This window comes from Ursus americanus, chromosome 14, assembly GCF_024610735.1.
Source record: "Ursus americanus isolate L20-20 chromosome 14, mUrsAme1.1.p, whole genome shotgun sequence".
Classification (NCBI taxonomy): Eukaryota; Metazoa; Chordata; class Mammalia; order Carnivora; family Ursidae; genus Ursus; species Ursus americanus.
Genome location: NC_142140.1, coordinates 70197629 through 70214755, shown reverse-complemented (window position 1 = coordinate 70214755; position 17127 = coordinate 70197629). Strand labels below are relative to the sequence as shown.

Below are 17127 nucleotides of genomic sequence, written 5' to 3'. Positions count from 1 at the left end.
TGCTACCAGTGCATGATGGCCGGGTTGAGTAATTGAGGCCGAGACCCTCTAGCCCTCAAAGCCTGAAATACTTCACTATTTGGTCCTGCACAGAAGGTTCGTGAACACCTAGTATCTTGGACCACCCTGGCCCAGATTTTGATGTTTTTATGACCACGCGAAAGGAAACCCTGCTCTCTCCAATATGCTGCTTATATGTCAGAAGCATCGCATTTCCTGATTATCCGCCAGTTTTCCTATTCTTTCTGCGCTGACTTGCTTCTGTCCGTGGCTGGCTTGCTAGCAGTTTAAGGTTGACAGGTGCACAAAGTCAGCTTTGGCACCTTCTCGGTGGAGAGAAGGGCTCGTGTGTCCGAAAAACAGATGTGCCGAAGAGAACATGGCACACGACTGACAAGGGGAGGGGGGCAGAAGTGGCTTCAGAGCAGTGCCGGTGGCCGGCGGGGAAGGCAGAGCCAGGAACGCTTATCCTTCTGCGGCCCCTGCTGCCGATTCGGGGCTCACCACGGTCAGGAACTGGCGTGAGCACCCCCCCCCCCGAACTATTTCGTTCCATCGTCACAATAAGCCTGAGGGGCCGGTTCTATTATGATCTCTGTTTTGCAGGCGAGGAGAGCGAGGCCACAGGCAGCAGCCAAGGGAAGGAGGCAGAGAAACACGTGTCCGGGGAGGAGGACACCAAGGCCTCTTGGGTCCACTTCCCTCTTCTGAGCTGCGTGACTCAGGACATCATTGGAACGCTTGGGCCGCCATGCCCGGGGCTCATTTATTCCGTGGCTCCCCATCAGGCTTCTGACTGGTGACACGGGAGGCGGGGGCGTGGGGCACAAAGTGCATGTCCTTATTTTCCCTTGGTCTGTCCCCAGCTTGACCTCCCTGCGCTCCTCCTGGTGCCCCGAGAGGCTGGCGCAGTGTGAACCGCACACAGGACAGGGCCACGTTGAGGGCGCGAGGCCAACATGGGGGGGGGGGGCGGGGTAGGCTAAGCAGTTCCTGCGGCAAGGGGGTGGAGGGCAAGCCTGGGATTGGGGCTCCTCTCACCTGGGGTGGGTCCAGTTCCCTGCTGTTCAATCTCACCGGCACACGTGGAAACCAACAGGGACACTGCAAAATGGGGCCACCAAACGCTCGGGTTTATTACTGTGCCGTAGAAGGCCTCGCACTGGAAGTTTCGAGGGTGGGTTCTGAACCGTACTGCTCCGGGGCTCCAGCTCCAGGCCCAAGGGGGCTGCACAGAGCTGCGACCTCCCCTGCTTCACACAGATGTGTCCATATGACACAGAGGCCTGCCTTTCCCCTCCTCCTGGACATCCCCAGGAAGCTGTTACAGGAACATGGGGGGTGAGGTTTGGGGTGCTAGGCACATCGCATGCAGAGGAGAGCCCCCCGCACCCAGGCTCCCCGGCCCCCCACCCGGCAGTCCAGGCCCTGCCAGTACTCTGCTCCCACTGCTACTCAGCCGCGGGGCCTTTCTGGGGGGGGGGGGGTTACTCTCCAAGTCTGTTTTTCCATCTGTAAAATGAGGCGAGTAAGGGTTGGTATGAGGATCGAATAAAGTAATAAATATTAGATTGATACAGACACCTTAAAACTGGCAGATTGACCCAAAAGGGTAAATAACGGATGTCGGAGCGCAGGTTGCCTGGTGGGTCAGCTGGGGAAGGAGCTGTGTCCTTTCAGAAGTCGCCCGGCCGGAGCAAATGTGATTCCCATGAGCCCTAACCCCAGGCCTTGCCCCCAACGAACACAGGCCTCCCCCGATGGAATGCACCAGGGGCCGCAGACAGCAGCGCTCCCCCCACAGCTAGCGCTCCTGAGGGCACGCAGGCCCCGGGCTGCTCAAGTTCACGCTCAGGAACTCGTTTCATCCCGGCCGTGACTCCCGGAGCTTGCGCTCTTCCCCGCAGCCAGACACAGAGGCGCGAGGGCATGTGCCCGAGGACACACGGCGACGCGGGGCAGCTGGAGCCCCGGGGACCGCCACGCCCGAGGGGGTAGAGAGCCGTTTTCAACACACAAGTGCCCGGCCGGCCTCTCCCAGTGACGTAGGCCAACTCCCAAAGAGCAGGACTGTCCCAGGGCAGGAGGGCGCCCGGTGCAGGGCACTGGCGGGACAGCGCGCCAGGCGGCCTCCCCCGAGGGCAGACTTCAGAGAACCTTCTAGGCCGAGGGTGGGAGCAGGTGCGGGGCTCCAGCAAGCCCCAGGCGGGGTCACCTCTGCAGGCCCCTCGGCTCAGACCCACGCCCGGGAGGCCCCCTGGCGCCTGTGGAAAGGGAACGCCCGAAACAACAAAAAAGACCTGTAGGGCACGTGAAACACTGGGCTAAGCGGCCTTCTGGGGAGAGGGGGCACCCCCGGATGGTGTCCCGCCGGCTCAGCCCCTGCGGGGACCGCAGGCCGTCGGCCCCCTGCCTTCCTCTACCCTCGTGTGCCCCCTGAAGTCACAGCGGCCCTTCACCGGCTCGGCTTCGCCTCTTGCACAGCGGCCGAGCTTCCGGGGCCGATGGTTGTGGCCCGCGGTAGTGCGGTGCTTTTCGAGGCTTCCGACGGGGCTCCCTCTGATTCGGGTGAGGAAAAGGCCGCCTGGACGCCCTCCCAGGGGCGTACTGGCACAAGCGCTTGGGGCAAGGGGCGCGAGCAGGCCGAAGTCTCCACGGTCCAGGCCCGGGGGTAAATGGTCTCGAGGCCCCGCAGAGATCACGGTCGGTGGGCTTCCTCCTTCTCGCCCTGCGGACACCGAGCACAGCCCCGCCTGGAGGTAGGCTCCTCTCCGGGACTCCGCTAGTCCTCGGGGCGGGCAGAAGGGAGCGTGAACCGCGGGGGCCGGGGCGGGTTCGGGCAGATGCCTGCAGCACGCAGCGCCGGTTAGTGAACTCCCCGAGGACTCCTCGCCTCACACCCGTCCCTGCGGTCACTAACCCGCGTTACGGCTCGACTCGGGGGGCAGCCCACGGGCGCGGACTGGCCCGCTTCTGCCTTGTGACGTCGATGCCATGCAATGAGAAAAATACTCGTGGAAACGTAAAGCATTTATTATTGCTATAGTTCAAGGCCTTGATAACGGGGTAGAATCAGAACCATCGTTCATGAGTTCATGAGTTTACAGTCTGTTCTCTGCCGTCCACACACCACCGTTGCACACGCAGCACCCACCACGGACGGACCTTAGTTCTACAGGAGGAAGCAGCATGAACTTGGGAGTCACAAAGCGTGGCTTAACTACCTCCCTAGTCACCCGACTTCACACCAATCACTTACTCGCGGTGAACCTGTTTCATCCTGTGTTTAAAAAAAAAAAAAAAAAAAAAAAGGACCGGGCGGGAACGAACCCAGCTCCTCAGAGGACCTACTGAGATCACGTGGGTGAGAACTACGAGAACATACGTGAGATTGCCCGGGACGCTTGAAAGAAAGGATACAGAACAGAGCATTCCCACTAACGGTGCTTAGAAGCCCTGCAGGGAGGGGCAGAGTCCGCACCGCGTGGCCTGGGCGCGGCAGCCTGCGGGACGGTCACCCAGCATCTGACATCCTGGGGCAGGACAAAGGCTATTAAGGACCAAGCCTCCAAACTCACTGAGGAAGGAGGAGCTGGCTTGACAAGCCACGTAACATGGACCCAGCTTTACCCTAGAAACACCTGGTCAGTTTTATTTTACCTTGATAGACATCTGTACACGCGAGAATAAAAAGGCTATTACACAACGGTTCCGTGAGTTTTACCTAGTTTCGAGAATAATGCACGCAGTTACAAATGAGAGGTAGAAACACTGTATTAAAGACCTAAAAATACAAACATCATATAAATAAATGTTCAAATTAACCACTGGAATTTCATACAGATAAATAAGGTAAAAATTACATTACTTCGTCAAAGTAAAGGAAAGACCATGTTTTTGTCTGTGTTTATAGTACACTAAAGTTAGATTAATGCCAAGAGCTTCTGTGCAATTGTCAGAGTTCGGCTTATGTTATCTCAAAGGATAAAAATAAAAGGATTAAAACCGGAGGATGGTTTATTCAAGTATCCGAGCAGGTGAGCAAGAGAAACCGAACCGTACACACTGCAGGAACCGTACACACTGCAGGAGCCGTACACACTGCAGGAGCCGTACACACTGCAGGAGCCGTACACACTGCAGGAGCCGTACACACTGCAGGAGCCGTACACACTGCAGGAGCCGTACACACTGCAGGAACCGTTTCTGGAGGGACGTGAACCGCCCGCGTGCTCCGTGACTAGCTGTTTGGTGAACGGTCAGGACGAACGTGGACAACACGCGTTGGGCTGGAGAGAGCTGCCCGTGTTCCTAAGACAAGACAAACCTCAGGTTTCATTAACTTCACGTGGAAACTCCACGTCACCAACAAGCCTGCAGGTCACCAACTTTGTTTTGGCCCTATTAAAACTCTCGAGAGTGTCCCGAATTGGTATTTTTTTTTCCCCTAATACTGCCCAAATAAACCTAGCCTTTAGTAAACCTAGAGATCACAGGCATCAGCACATTCGGCATGCACAATAAAAAATACAACCAAAAGCAAACAACCAGCAACTCAAAACTGCCGCTGAGAAAATCTGTGTGTGTAGATGGAGAGGTTAAAAAAATGCAAAAGTTCACACGAACACAAGGTTTTACCATTTAAAAGTCCACTAGAGATTACATGTGAATTCTGGAAAGGGTGTGTGTGTATAATATAATCAAGTAAAATATTTTAAACAAGTCCATTGTGCCTCAGTTAGTTTTAAACGGCAAAATCCAATACACAGCTGTTTTAATAAATTAGTGCATATGAAAGATTTGGGAAGATTACCATGTGTCCGTATCAGAGCGAGGAGAAGGGTTCACAGTTTCTTCCCAGAGCCTTCTTCCAGCTTGTTCTCAGGCTCCACCTTCCTGAGCTGTTGGTGAAGCATGCGTGCTCAGATTGAGACAAACCTACCCCAGATGTCAAACCGCCCGGATGAGATGTCCATTTTTTTGTTTTTTTTTTTACTTTTGTATCTCAGTGAACACGCGGAATTTCACACACTGCTCTGGTGAACTGAGTACAGAGCCACTCACTTTGTCTCGTTCTTAATTATCCTCGGGAATAACTGCACTGCTAATTCTATTTCTAAGGTACATTTATTGACCAAGTTCACACTGAGAGCCAAGTGGATACTCTTGCGTCTGCTTCTACACAGAACAGGGCAGGGGCGACGTCTCCAGTAAGGCAGATTTCCTACAAGTTTGTAGCTCCGACTGTTCCTCCTTTCTGAAGTCATGCTTGTGCTTTGGTAGTCATCCGGTGAGAGACGGGGCTTTCTCGGGGATGGGGAAACAGAACCCAAGCTGTGATCCCGACCTTCTCTCCTCAGCCCCACCACTGGTCCAGGGACGAGCCCGCGGCCGCTCACAGGGTCGCACTGCTACAGCACAGCGCGGACAGTCTTCTCTCAATGCTGGTTTTATCTGGAAATAAATTCATAAGGAAAATCATTTCTGTGGTCAAAGCCAAGGCAAGAAGCACTAATGAAAAAACCACCACCACCACCACCACTCATTCTCTACGTCCATCCTTGTCTCGTCCTTTCTTTGGCCCAAAGTGAAGCATTCTGAATACCTTGTCCTCTGCCTGAAAACTGTTTAGACGTCATTTCCAGCTCGGTGGTGCGCAGTGGCAAGACGCAGCTTAGCACGCAAGATAAAGGACATCTGGTTTTAAGAGCTAGCTTGCTCACGACCACAAATCATTCTAGAATTGCCATCCCCTTGAGGCTGTTGGAAATGCGGTGTGAGCGCACAGACTCCAAAGGGTCCACCACCACCCCCTCAGGGCTTGTACGTGATGCGTGAGGTCAGCACCCGGCGGCCTGCCGCGCTGCACTCTGCTGTCTAGTCCAGGTCTATCACGGCGTCTTCACAAAATTCTTCAGTCACCAGCACGCTCACGAGGCTTAAACTGGTTGCATTCATTATTACTTAACAATAAAAACAAGGTTCTCTACCTACACAAACACACATCTGTGCGCACAGTGATGCAGTGTAAACACCAAAAGCCACCAGCATGTCACACGCATTACCTCCAGTCCTCAAACAACGCTCTCATCTCTTAGAAGAAGGAACAGACCACAGAAAGGGTAAGCGATTTGCCCAAAGCCAAGATCCAAACCCAGGCAGTACGATGCCAAACTCCAAGCTCTTCCTGCCGCACCTGTAGGACACTTAACTCAGCGGTCGTCGATAAACACACTGGTCTCTAAGTCCACTTACATTTATGTACATTTTCGATATCGGCGGGGTCCTGGAGAATCTTCGTCAGGCCTTCCAGAAGAAGGGCAGCCTTATGGTAGCGATAAACAATGTCTTCGGTCTGCTGAAACATCTCATCCAGGGCTGCGGACTGAACCTGAAGCCAAGTTGGCAGAAACGAGAAGATTCTCAACTTCTCCAAGAAAATATGAATCCATTTGGGCAAGACAGCTTTTAATGGAAGCTATCTAAAATTAACACATTTTGACAAAATAATATAATCTACCAAACTATATAAAACTCGAAGAGTCATCAGATGAGCAAAATAAAACGGGTTCTTGATCAAACAATCTCAGACTCAGGTGCAGGACTCATAAAACACAGTTCTAAAGTGGCTCTTCTAGGACTATACTAAAAAGTTTACTTTAAACATACACTTTCACACCAGGGCAACCTGACCATCTCATTAAAGTAGATTTTGTTATAATAAGATAATTAAATGGTGTTAAAAGTCATCTATTAGCTTCTTTTAACCAAAGAATTTTCGGGGGTACTCACTCACTGGTTCAGAGATGTGTACTGAGCCCCTTACCGTGGCAGGCGCTGGGCACACGGTGAAGGAGAGCTCACCGTCCAGGGGGACGCATGGGCCTGGAGGACATGGCATTCTAATTCCAAGGGATACGGGGCATTAGAGGAGGAGGCCCGGAATGGTAGGGAATATATACTCGTGCATCTAGCCCAACTATGGAAGGAAGAGAAGATTAGGGAAGCGTCCAGGAAATGATGTGTAGGATGAGTCCTAGAGGAGGAGGGGGAATAGGGCAGGTGATGGGAAAGGTGGGCGGGGGCTTTCCGGAAAGAGGGGACAGCAGCAGTATTCACAGGTTGTGAGTATTTGAGGAGTTTTCCCAACAGTATTCTGAAATGAGGCCCCAAATGGCATCACTTAGGGCAAGTCAGTAAACCAAGACTCGATACCCAACCTAACTGTAGTCTCAGTCCCTCGGGAATGTAACTTTCAACCAGTCAACACGGCATTTCCTGGTCAATAGACCCCTTCCGCTCCCACTCAGGAGGGCAACTTCGCCTCAACAATGCATTTCTGGCTAATAAATTCCTTTCTTCTTTTTTATGACCCCCCTCTCCCTTTTACAAACCTTTGTTGTGTTTAGCTCGGCAGAGCTCCCCTCTACTTGCTAGATGGGACGCTGCCTGATTCACGAATCATTTAACAAAGCCCATGAGATCTTCAAGTTTACTTGGTCAATTTTTGTTTTTGAACCTTCTCTTTAATCATTAACTGCCAGGACTGTCAGTAACACAGTATCCTAATGTATTTGTCAGCATCGTCTGTTTCTTTCAAACAGTACTTTAAAGCCACTTACGCTAAAACAAACAAAATGGGTACAGAAAGTCCATTCTGAAAAGGAAGAAGAAATAACTGGCTAAAGGCAGTGCTAACATCAGTAAGCTTGTCCTGAGCCCGGGCAAACTTACGCAAGTCACACTGCTCTTATTATCAGAGAAGAAAGGAGCACCGTAACTGCTTTGGAGGGGACATGTTTCCTGGCACAAACTTCCAAAAATAATTTATCATACGAAGTCGTAATTCAGTATAGAGCAATAGAATGCATATTATTCGTAGCAATAGTTTAGAGCAAAATAATGTCTATAATTCATATCGCAACAGTTTATATTCCAAACTTATTTTCCTATGACTTTTGATAACGACTTTCAGAATGAGGCCAAGGGTGATATAAGAGCACAATTCAAAGCAGACAAATTTTGGGCGGAGGAGGGAGATTTATTATGTTAATGTGGCAAAAATAAGACCGGTCACTGATTTTCTCCCCCACTTACCGCTTCTTTAACAGTGCCTAATTTCATTTCTACTTCAGAGCAATTTCCCCCCATGAGACAGAAACAAATGATTCCCAGTGGCATAACTACACAGTTGGAAAAGCAGATTTTACTTTGTGTCTTAAGTAAAGTCAGTGAGCAGAGTCTGGTCACATGGACTGGTTAACAGAGACTATTTTTTCTAATGTATTGTTAGGCCAAAATTTCTTAGATAGTAGAAAATGCAGAAAATGCAGACCCAGCCAAAGCTCTTAGATGCAAAGTACGAAGAGACTAGACAGCGCCTAATGGTGGCAGTTTTTAAGAGGTACGATAAAATGTCACCAAGTGTGGTAGCCAATGTTACTTAACATGTTACTTGTGCTAATGACATGCAATTGCTCCTTTCGTAAGAGCTGGAGTCACAATGTTTGGGACTTGGGGATGGGTAAGGGCATAAACTCTTTTTCAAAGGATAACATCAAAGGGTGCCTGGGTGGTGCAGTGGGTTAAGCCTCCGACTCTTGGTTTTGGCTCAGGCTGTGATCTCTGGGTTGTGAGATCGAGTCCCGCGTCGCGCTCTGTGCTCAGCACCATCTGCTTGAGACGCTCTCCGCCTCCCCCTCTGCCCCTCCCACCAGTGCTCTTTCTCTCTCAAATAAGTAAATCATTAAAAAATAATAATAAAAGGAAAATGCCAAGTAGGTATTCAACTCAAAAGATACTCTTACATAACAGTCAACCTTAGAAAGGGTTACCATTTCTACAGCACAATTATAGATGAGTTTCTCTGCAGTCACGCTGTTGATTTCATCAATAAATCTCTGTTTGTCAGAGAAGAAGCGATTCAGCTTTTCTGTAAGTTTCTTGCACATGGTGATGCAGAATTTATAGCGTTCATTCAGATTTTTGACAACTGAAAAGAAGTTGAGATGAGAACTAATTTTAATTTTTTCCTCCCCAAAATAAAGGCTCAGTGACATGCACCTTTTTCTGCCGATTTAAGGAAAGTGGCACTAAGTGATCCTTGGGGGAAAAAAATGACCGGAAATCACACTCTTTAATGGCTTCTCTTCCAGTTAAGAAAAAGTTGAGAATAAAGCACTTCTGACTGTTCTCGGTATCGGTTAAATGGCAAAAACAAAACCCAGCAAAGTCAGCATCTTTGCCCATCTAAGAACATAGCACAGGATCCCACATCAAACTCTCTCTCTCTCTCTCTCTCTCTCTCTCTCTGTCCTGGGGGAGGGGCGGCGCGAGGGGGCGGCGTCCGCTGCGGTCACCCCCCCCCCCTACCTTGTTTCACAGCCGTGGACGGGCTCAGCTTCCCGGACTTGATCTGGGCTTTGGCGAGATGCAGAGAGGCTGCTAACAGCTGCGCTGCTTTCATGTATAACACCAGCTGCTCCACCCGCCTGCACCCGGAGGAAGAGAGCAGAGTGTTATCCTGGGAGCCAACGCGCCGCACTCCGCTCTCTACGCACGGGTCACCACTCAAACAGCGTTTCTAAAGGAATGCCAGTCTCCCTGACATTTTCAGTGCACGAGGAACTCCGAAGGAGCAAGGTTCCGCACGGAAAAAGACGTGCGTGCACTCTGAATACAACGGGTAGCCTCAAAAACCAATACAATCTCCTCATCACCAAATACCTCCAACGGTGTAAGTTACAGGGAAAGGCAATGCTAAGGAAGGCTGCACAAGCGGAATGTAGCTCAGTGACGTAACTAAGAGCTCTCCGGAAGCTTTTCATAAGGGGACGTGATCGCTGGTGTGTGACAGGCCCTCCATCTCAGAAAGCAGGGAGAATCTGGAAATGAGGGCCAAAGGGGGCGCGTACCCCCAGTCTCTGCTGAGCTGGCTGATCTGGTCCACGACCACACTCTCCTGGATCTGGTACAAGGAGACGGCGGATGTGCACAGCTCTGGGTGGCCCCCCCGCACAGCCGTCAGGTCCAGCACGCACTCCGTGAACATCAGCATCACGTTGAGGTGCCGCAAGGTGTCCGTGTGTTCTCGCTGTGGCAAAGCCAATTTGTCTTAGAAACTCGCAGCTAAGAGAGGCGCATGCTTGTTTCTGTATAGAAACCACGGCCGGTGCTACTGTGCTTCTGTACTTACGAATATCAGAATGAAGAAAACAGACTAGGATTTTTACATTCCAGAAAACGACTAAGGAAATAAACACAGGTGAAACAAAATGTGGGTGTGTCCATGTGCTTGTGTGCAGGGATGAGAGCAGCCACGAAATTAAGTTTCAGAGATATGAGGTCACTGTGCTTTTACTAGAAAACAACAAAACTAAACAATTAAATCGATATACATGAGACAAAACATGACACAATAAATACCAGGATTAGAAGGATATTCTACACACTAAACTACAATTGTTGATCGTTTTGCAAATTCTACTGACTTATAGTTTCAGAGATGCTTTATTTTAATTTCTGGTGGGTTTTCAGTTCAGTGAGTCCTAATACCAAGGCTCTAAATTTCTGTGAGCTGTTCAGTTAAAGAGGGGAGTACAGGTGGACACAACAGCATGCATTAAAAATGGGTAGTCTAAAATTAATGTTGTTTTGAGATGTGTTTTTAGCTATAAACGTTTCTTGAAATCTGATATACGACCAAGCTTCTCATTCTCCTTTTACGATTAAAAAAGGATGAGAATAATTTTCCTAGAGAAAGGAGAATAAACCAATTAACTTGTGAAGGTCTTTCTGCTTTCTGACTATATATCCCAATACACTGGAAAATGTATTGGAAAACGATTTGTGTCTAATTTGATGGAGACTAAAAAAACTCTGACACCTGCTCTTCCAATTTTAGCACTGGATGACACATATGTTCAAAATTACTACTAAATTTACTATGAAATCACTGATAACTTTTGCATGCAACATTTTATAACTTTTCTGTGAAATATCTAACTCTCATTCACACAAAATAGAAACGCCGGAGTTTCAGCATGGAGAGGGCATCGGTTCTCCGTTGGTCTGGAGAACTGATCATTTTAACTGGAAATGCAAGCTAAGTTCGCACTGGAATCAGGGCTGAGGCCACTGACCGCTGTCCCGGACGCAAGACCGAGGAACTGAACTGGCACAGTCTCTGGGGTCACCAGATGAACTTTTCTTGTTCTGAATCTGTGTTCGGCATGGTTCTGATGTGGGTCTCCCTGTCCAACTGGCTCCACGGAGGGCAGGAGCTGGTCTGCAAATGCGAGCACCTGCCTGGCACCTTTATTTCTCAGTGTTAGTGACACATCTGGCATTCTGCTTAATGACTTTTTAAGCCTGAGTGTGTCATTTTCATGTTATGAAGGAAAGCAAGCACTGAAAATAAAAAGTTCTGGTTTTAGGACCAGGATTATGCTTTCCGAGTCTTATCAACAGTAACTAAGCCTCAGATGAGAAATCTGTATCTGTCACTTCCTATCAACCAAAGCTAGCTCTGGCGGAGTGTCACCGGCCACATTATTCCAAAAATACGGCGGCAATGGTTTTCAAATAGGAAAGACAAGTCAAGTTAAAGAAAAGAAAAAAAAAACCAACTTGAGAACTTTTGAGAGCACTTTGGTCTAGAACACCCTTCCGGGCGCTTCTCTACCTCCATCAGCGTCTCCTCTGGCAGTTCAGGGGCTTCGAAGGTGATGAGCCCCTCCAGGCTGGGGGGTGAAGCACCATAAGGCATGTATCTCAGGCTGGGAGCGGCCTCGGCTCCCGGAGGGGACACCCCCAGGCACGGCCCCGGCGGGGAGCCCACACACACGCGGCCGCTGGCGGAGCACAGGAAGCCTCCGGAGCTGCTGGAGCCCGCTGCGAGGAGACAGGACAGTGAGCTGCCGGAGCCGCCGCGCCCGCCCCCACCAGCCCGGGGACAGTCTCCCGCCCCCGACCGCAGCACACGAACAGGCTGTATTGTTCCAAGTTCACCTTCGTTCCCCGTTCATACATCTGTTTTGTCGATATCATGGCTAGTGTTAACAGGCTGATGGCACATACACTTCTCCCTGTTGCCCCCGGTCGTCACCATCGTGAAACACGCGGATACGCGGCAGTTCGCTAAGTCCATATACGTGATGACTGTCTGGGGCATTTACACTATTTCTGATCTTTTATATGACAAATGACACTATCATGAAATCCGAAGTTTTCCCTTCTTTTCAAGGATCCATTTGTGGTAAGAACTCCGAAGTGGTGTTATAAGCAGGAACGGGATTACCACTGATAAAAAGTTACAAACATTTTTACAGCTCTTGTAAGAACTGCCACACCACCCTGGAGAGCAGGTGGGAGTAAGCACGCAGACCCCACCAAAGCTCAGCAACGCTGGGCATTACAACCTTTCGAGTGCGGGCCTAGTTAACAGGATAAAATGTCACCTTCTGAAAATGACATTTTATTATTATTTAATACTTTTAATAATTTGAAGAACAAGATTATTGGCTCTACTTCCTCTCTCATTATCTATTTAGAATCCTTTGCTTATGAGTCTCCTGACGTCTTGATTGGTAGCTTACGTAGCATAAGAGAATTAAAAGGACACAAGGTACAATAGAGACGACAATGCCAAATGTACAGTCTAAATACTTTCTTAGTTTGGGGTACTAATAACCTAGAGTATGGATGATAAAACCAATGTATTGGCCTATTTAAATGTAGGTAGGATTAAGTGCAAAGATTAGGACCCGAAGTACAAAGAAAGGTGAAACTCAGGTTTCTAAAAGAACAAAAGCAAAAATAAACCACCATCTACCATTTCAAAAAATTTACCAGACGTACTAAAATAGGCCTTTAAAATAAGAAGCACCATAGACGCGTAGCTGCTTCATCATGGAGAAGTCACATTTATATTATACTGATATAATATAGTATGATAAATATAGATTACTTTTATTTTATAAAGAACCCCCCCCCCCAACAAATAAGGTCCCATTAACGCCTTATAACCCTTTAAGGTCAAGAAAATGATGATCTCCATGTCACTGGTAAAGTCCAGAGAGGCTGAGGGACTCGTCTGAGTGCCATCATTAAGTCACTGGCAGAACACGGCCCTGCAGACACTAGCCAGGACGACAGTAAGACCCTTCCTCACCTGAGGCTGTTCTTGCTCGGAGGACCATGTGGGTGCAAGCGGGGGCTGTGGCACTGTGTGGAGGAGACCCCACGGTGAACAGGACAGCTCTGGAACTTGCTGCTGTTCCTACAGGGGGTGCCAGTCCACCAGCACACGCGCCTGCAGGGGCTACAGCGAGAAGTTGACAAAACATTACGGTGCTTCCACAGTGTTTATATTTGGTGGGGAGGGGGGGGTTATAGGGAGACCTTTACTTTTATAGAAGGGTTTCTGGGGCTTTTTTACATTGAGTATTTATTACTCTTAACATCAGAAATTCAACACAGATCTCCATTAAGAGTATTTTACAGTAATCTCTTCTCAGCTGTGAATCCTCTCCACACCAAAGCCTCCTAATAGAGTCGTTCATATACTTCTAAAGGACGTGAGCTGCAGTCACGCCTGTTAAGGATCATTCGAAAAAGTGGAACCCAAGAACTTAGAACAACAACGTGAGAGAAAGCCGAAGGGAGATCAGCAGTCTCCACGGTGTAAGAGCTTAAGAGATGGAGAAAGCTGAGTCAAAGTACATCTGTGCCTTGCAACTACAGCCATACGTCTGTCACGAAGAAACGGGGGGGGGACCCAATGTCAGGGGCCTGATGGGCTCAGCATGGGCTAAAGGAAGGGAAGGTGGAAAGGCCCTCTCCACCAAATGACGCCGAATCAATAAAAATTGTCCAAAGCCTTTTCACACTCAAGCATCTCAAAAACATTACATTTCTGAGGACACAGAATGGAGACGGGAGTTAACACAAATCACAATTTTAAAACCAGATATAGAGAAAACCTGCCATCAGTGTCCATCCTAACCACAACAGAGCATAACAAACTTGAAGCATCTAACTAACAGAACAGAAAGTTCATAAAAATCTTCTAGGAGCAAGGAACAGTAAGTGGAAATTAATTAAATAGTATCTATTGTTACATGAGATGTACAAAATGACATAGATATTCTCTTTATGTAATATTGTTAAGACTTTATTTTAGTAGATACACATGTATTTAAAGATGGTCATGGATATATTTTAAGAGTCAATGACCTTATTTTTTTAAGATCTTAAGTTTTTTCCTACTATCAGCAGTTTTTATTTTCAGAAATGGAAACTTCATGGTTAGAAAGAGAAATCTGATTTCAAATGATGATAATAAAGTTCATGTGGAAAAGGGAAGAGAAAAAGAGGATAAAAATGATCAAAGATGCATTTTATGCCTAAATGTTGTTTAAGGAGAAAAATCTGGTTTCATATACACAACCTCGGACTTAAACTGTAACACATACTCATGCAGAACTTACAAACTCTATAAATTTAAATTAATTTGTAAAGGGCGACGAGACATAATACGGTCTTTCAAACGAGCTAATTTCAAAAACTGCTCCAACTCGTAGTGACTGACTTCCGGCAAACAGCACACAGCACAATGACTTCCAGAACAGCCACATGAAGTGTGAGGAGCATCACAGACCTTTCTCAGTGAAACAACCATAACTGGTGAAAATTAAATTTTTTTAAAGGATTTATTTTCATTTAAGAGAGAGGGGAGTAGGGGCTGAGGGAGAGACAGAGTCTTAAGCAGACTTGGCGCTGAGCGTGGAGCCCAACACGGGGCTCAATCTCACGACCCTGAGATCACAACTGAGCAGAAACCAAGAGTCAGACACTTAATTGACTGTGCCACCGAGGCACCCTGGTGAAAATTATTTCTTTAAAAAACAACCACTTAGGGGCAGCCGGGTATATGCACCCTTATGTTCACTGCAGCATTATTTACAATAGCAAAGACATGGAAGCAACCTAAGTGTCCATCAACAGATGAATGGATAAAGAAGAGGTGGTGTGTAGGCGGTTTACTTATAAATGGAATATTACGCAGCCATAAAAGGGGATGGGATCTTGCCATTTGTGATAACATGGATGGACCTAGAGGGTATTATGTTCAAGTGAACTAAGTCAGACTGAAAAAGACAAATACCATATGATTTCACTTATATGTGGAATCTGAAAAACAAAGCAAGCAAACAAACAAAAAGCAGAATTAAACCTATAAATACAGATAACAAACTGACGGTTGCCAGAGAGGAGGGGTGCAGGGGGGAAGGCAAAATGGGTGGAAGGGAGTGGAAGACACAGGCTTGCAGTTAAGAAATGAGTTAAGTCATGGGAATAAAAGGTACAGCATAGGGAATATAGTCAATGATATTATAACAGTGATGTATGCGGACAGATGGTGGCTACACTTGTGGTGAGCACAGCATAATGTACAGAGATGTTGAATTGCTATGTTGTATACCCTAAAACTAATGTAGCATTGTATGTAAACTCTACTCAAATAAGAATAAAATCTTTAAGTAAAGTAGATAATAATGTCTCATCAAATAGAGAATATCAGTAAAGAGAGAAATTATAAAAAAGAACCAAGTACAATTCGGGAGTTAAAAAGAACAATAACTAAAATTAAAAATTCACTACAGGGGTTCAATAGCAGATGTGAATTGGCAGAAGAAAGAATCCATGAACTTGAAGATAAATCAATAGAGACTGTGCAATGTGAAGCACAGAGAGAACAGAGAGCCTCGAAGAACTAGGAGACACCCCTAAGTGTACCTAAGCATAATGTGTATTATATGCATGACGGGGGAACCAGGAGGAGAGGAGAGGCAGAAAAAAGCAGAAAAAAAAATCCAAATAAATAATGGCTGAAAATGTCTCAAGTTTGATGAAAAACATTAATCTGTACATCCAAGAAGCTCAACACACTCAAAGGGAAGATAAACTCAAAGAGAGCCACACCCAGAAACATCACAGTAAAACCGTAAAAGCCAAAGATTAGGAGACAACCTTCAGAGCAGCAAGAGAAAAATAATGTGTCACATACAGGGGTTTCATTCAATCTACAGGTCAATTTGGAACGTACTGCCATCTTAACAAAATTGAGTCTTCTCATCTATAAACATGGGGTTTCTTTCCATTTGTTTAGGTCTTCTTTAATTTATTTCATCAGTGTTTTGTAATTTTCAGAATCAAAGTTTTATAGTTTACAAGTATAAATTTATTCCTAAGTATTTTATTATTTTTGATGGTATCTTACACAGAATTTTCTTTTCTTTTCTTTTCTTTTCTTTTCTTTTCTTTTCTTTTCTTTTCTTTTCTTTTCTTTTCTTTATTTGACAGAGATAGAGACAGCCAGCGAGAGAGGGAACACAAGCAGGGGGAGTGGGAGAGGAAGAAGCAGGCTCATAGCGGAGGAGCCCGATGTGGGGCTCAATCCCATAACACCGGGATCACGCCCTGAGCCGAAGGTAGATGCTTAACCGCTGTGCCACCCAGACGCCCCCAGAATTGTTTTCTTAATGCCATTTTCAGATTGTTTCTTGACAGTGTATAAGAAATACAGTGGATTTTTGGGTACTGATCTTGTACCTTGCAAAGCTGCTCAGTTCGTTAGTTCAAGTAGTTTTTTAGTGAATTACTTAGGATTTTCTACATACAAGATCATGCCGTCTGTGAACAGAGGTAGTTTTACTTCTTCCTTTCCAAGCTGGGTGTTTTGTTTTTGTTTTTTGCCCAGTTGCCCTGACTAGAGCCTCTGATACAATGTAGAATAGAAGAGGTAACAGCAGATATCTTTGTCTTGTTCGTGATCTTAGGGGGAAAACATTCAATCTTCCACCTTTAAGTACGATGTTAGTTGTGCATTTTTCATAGATGTTCTTTATCAGGTGAGTAAATTCACTTCTATTCCTAGTGTATTGAGTGTTATGTATGACACTACCCGGTTTTCATATGTTCAAGCAACTTAACAATCCAGGGATAAATTTCATTTCATAAAATTTCCATTTCATGATAGAAACCCAAGGACCCAGAATAACCAAAACAATCTTGAAAAACAAAGGACTCACATTTCCTTCGTTACTATAAAGGTATAGTAACAAG

General features: G+C 46.9%; 1 protein-coding gene across 2 annotated transcripts in view; it reads right to left on the bottom strand.

Moving 5' to 3' along the window:
* Positions 1-3291: 3291 nt before the first annotated feature.
* The window catches only part of ULK2 (unc-51 like autophagy activating kinase 2), a 79799-nt gene continuing 65963 nt past the window's right edge, over positions 3292-17127 (bottom strand). Inside the window, exons 21-28 of one of the 2 annotated variants that reach the window (XR_015726788.1) lie at positions 13172-13321; positions 11684-11892; positions 9915-10093; positions 9373-9491; positions 8835-8992; positions 6256-6391; positions 4814-5454; positions 3292-4311 (exon numbers count right to left, since the gene is read on the bottom strand). Coding sequence is in view for 1 of the 2 variants with exons in the window: in XM_045778325.2 (XP_045634281.1) it covers positions 5396-5454; positions 6256-6391; positions 8835-8992; positions 9373-9491; positions 9915-10093; positions 11684-11892; positions 13172-13321 (1010 nt within the window). In the remaining variant the exon portion in view is untranslated. Of the gene's footprint in view, positions 5455-6255; positions 6392-8834; positions 8993-9372; positions 9492-9914; positions 10094-11683; positions 11893-13171; positions 13322-17127 lie in introns of both variants that reach the window. The other variant, XM_045778325.2, reaches the window with a different exon arrangement.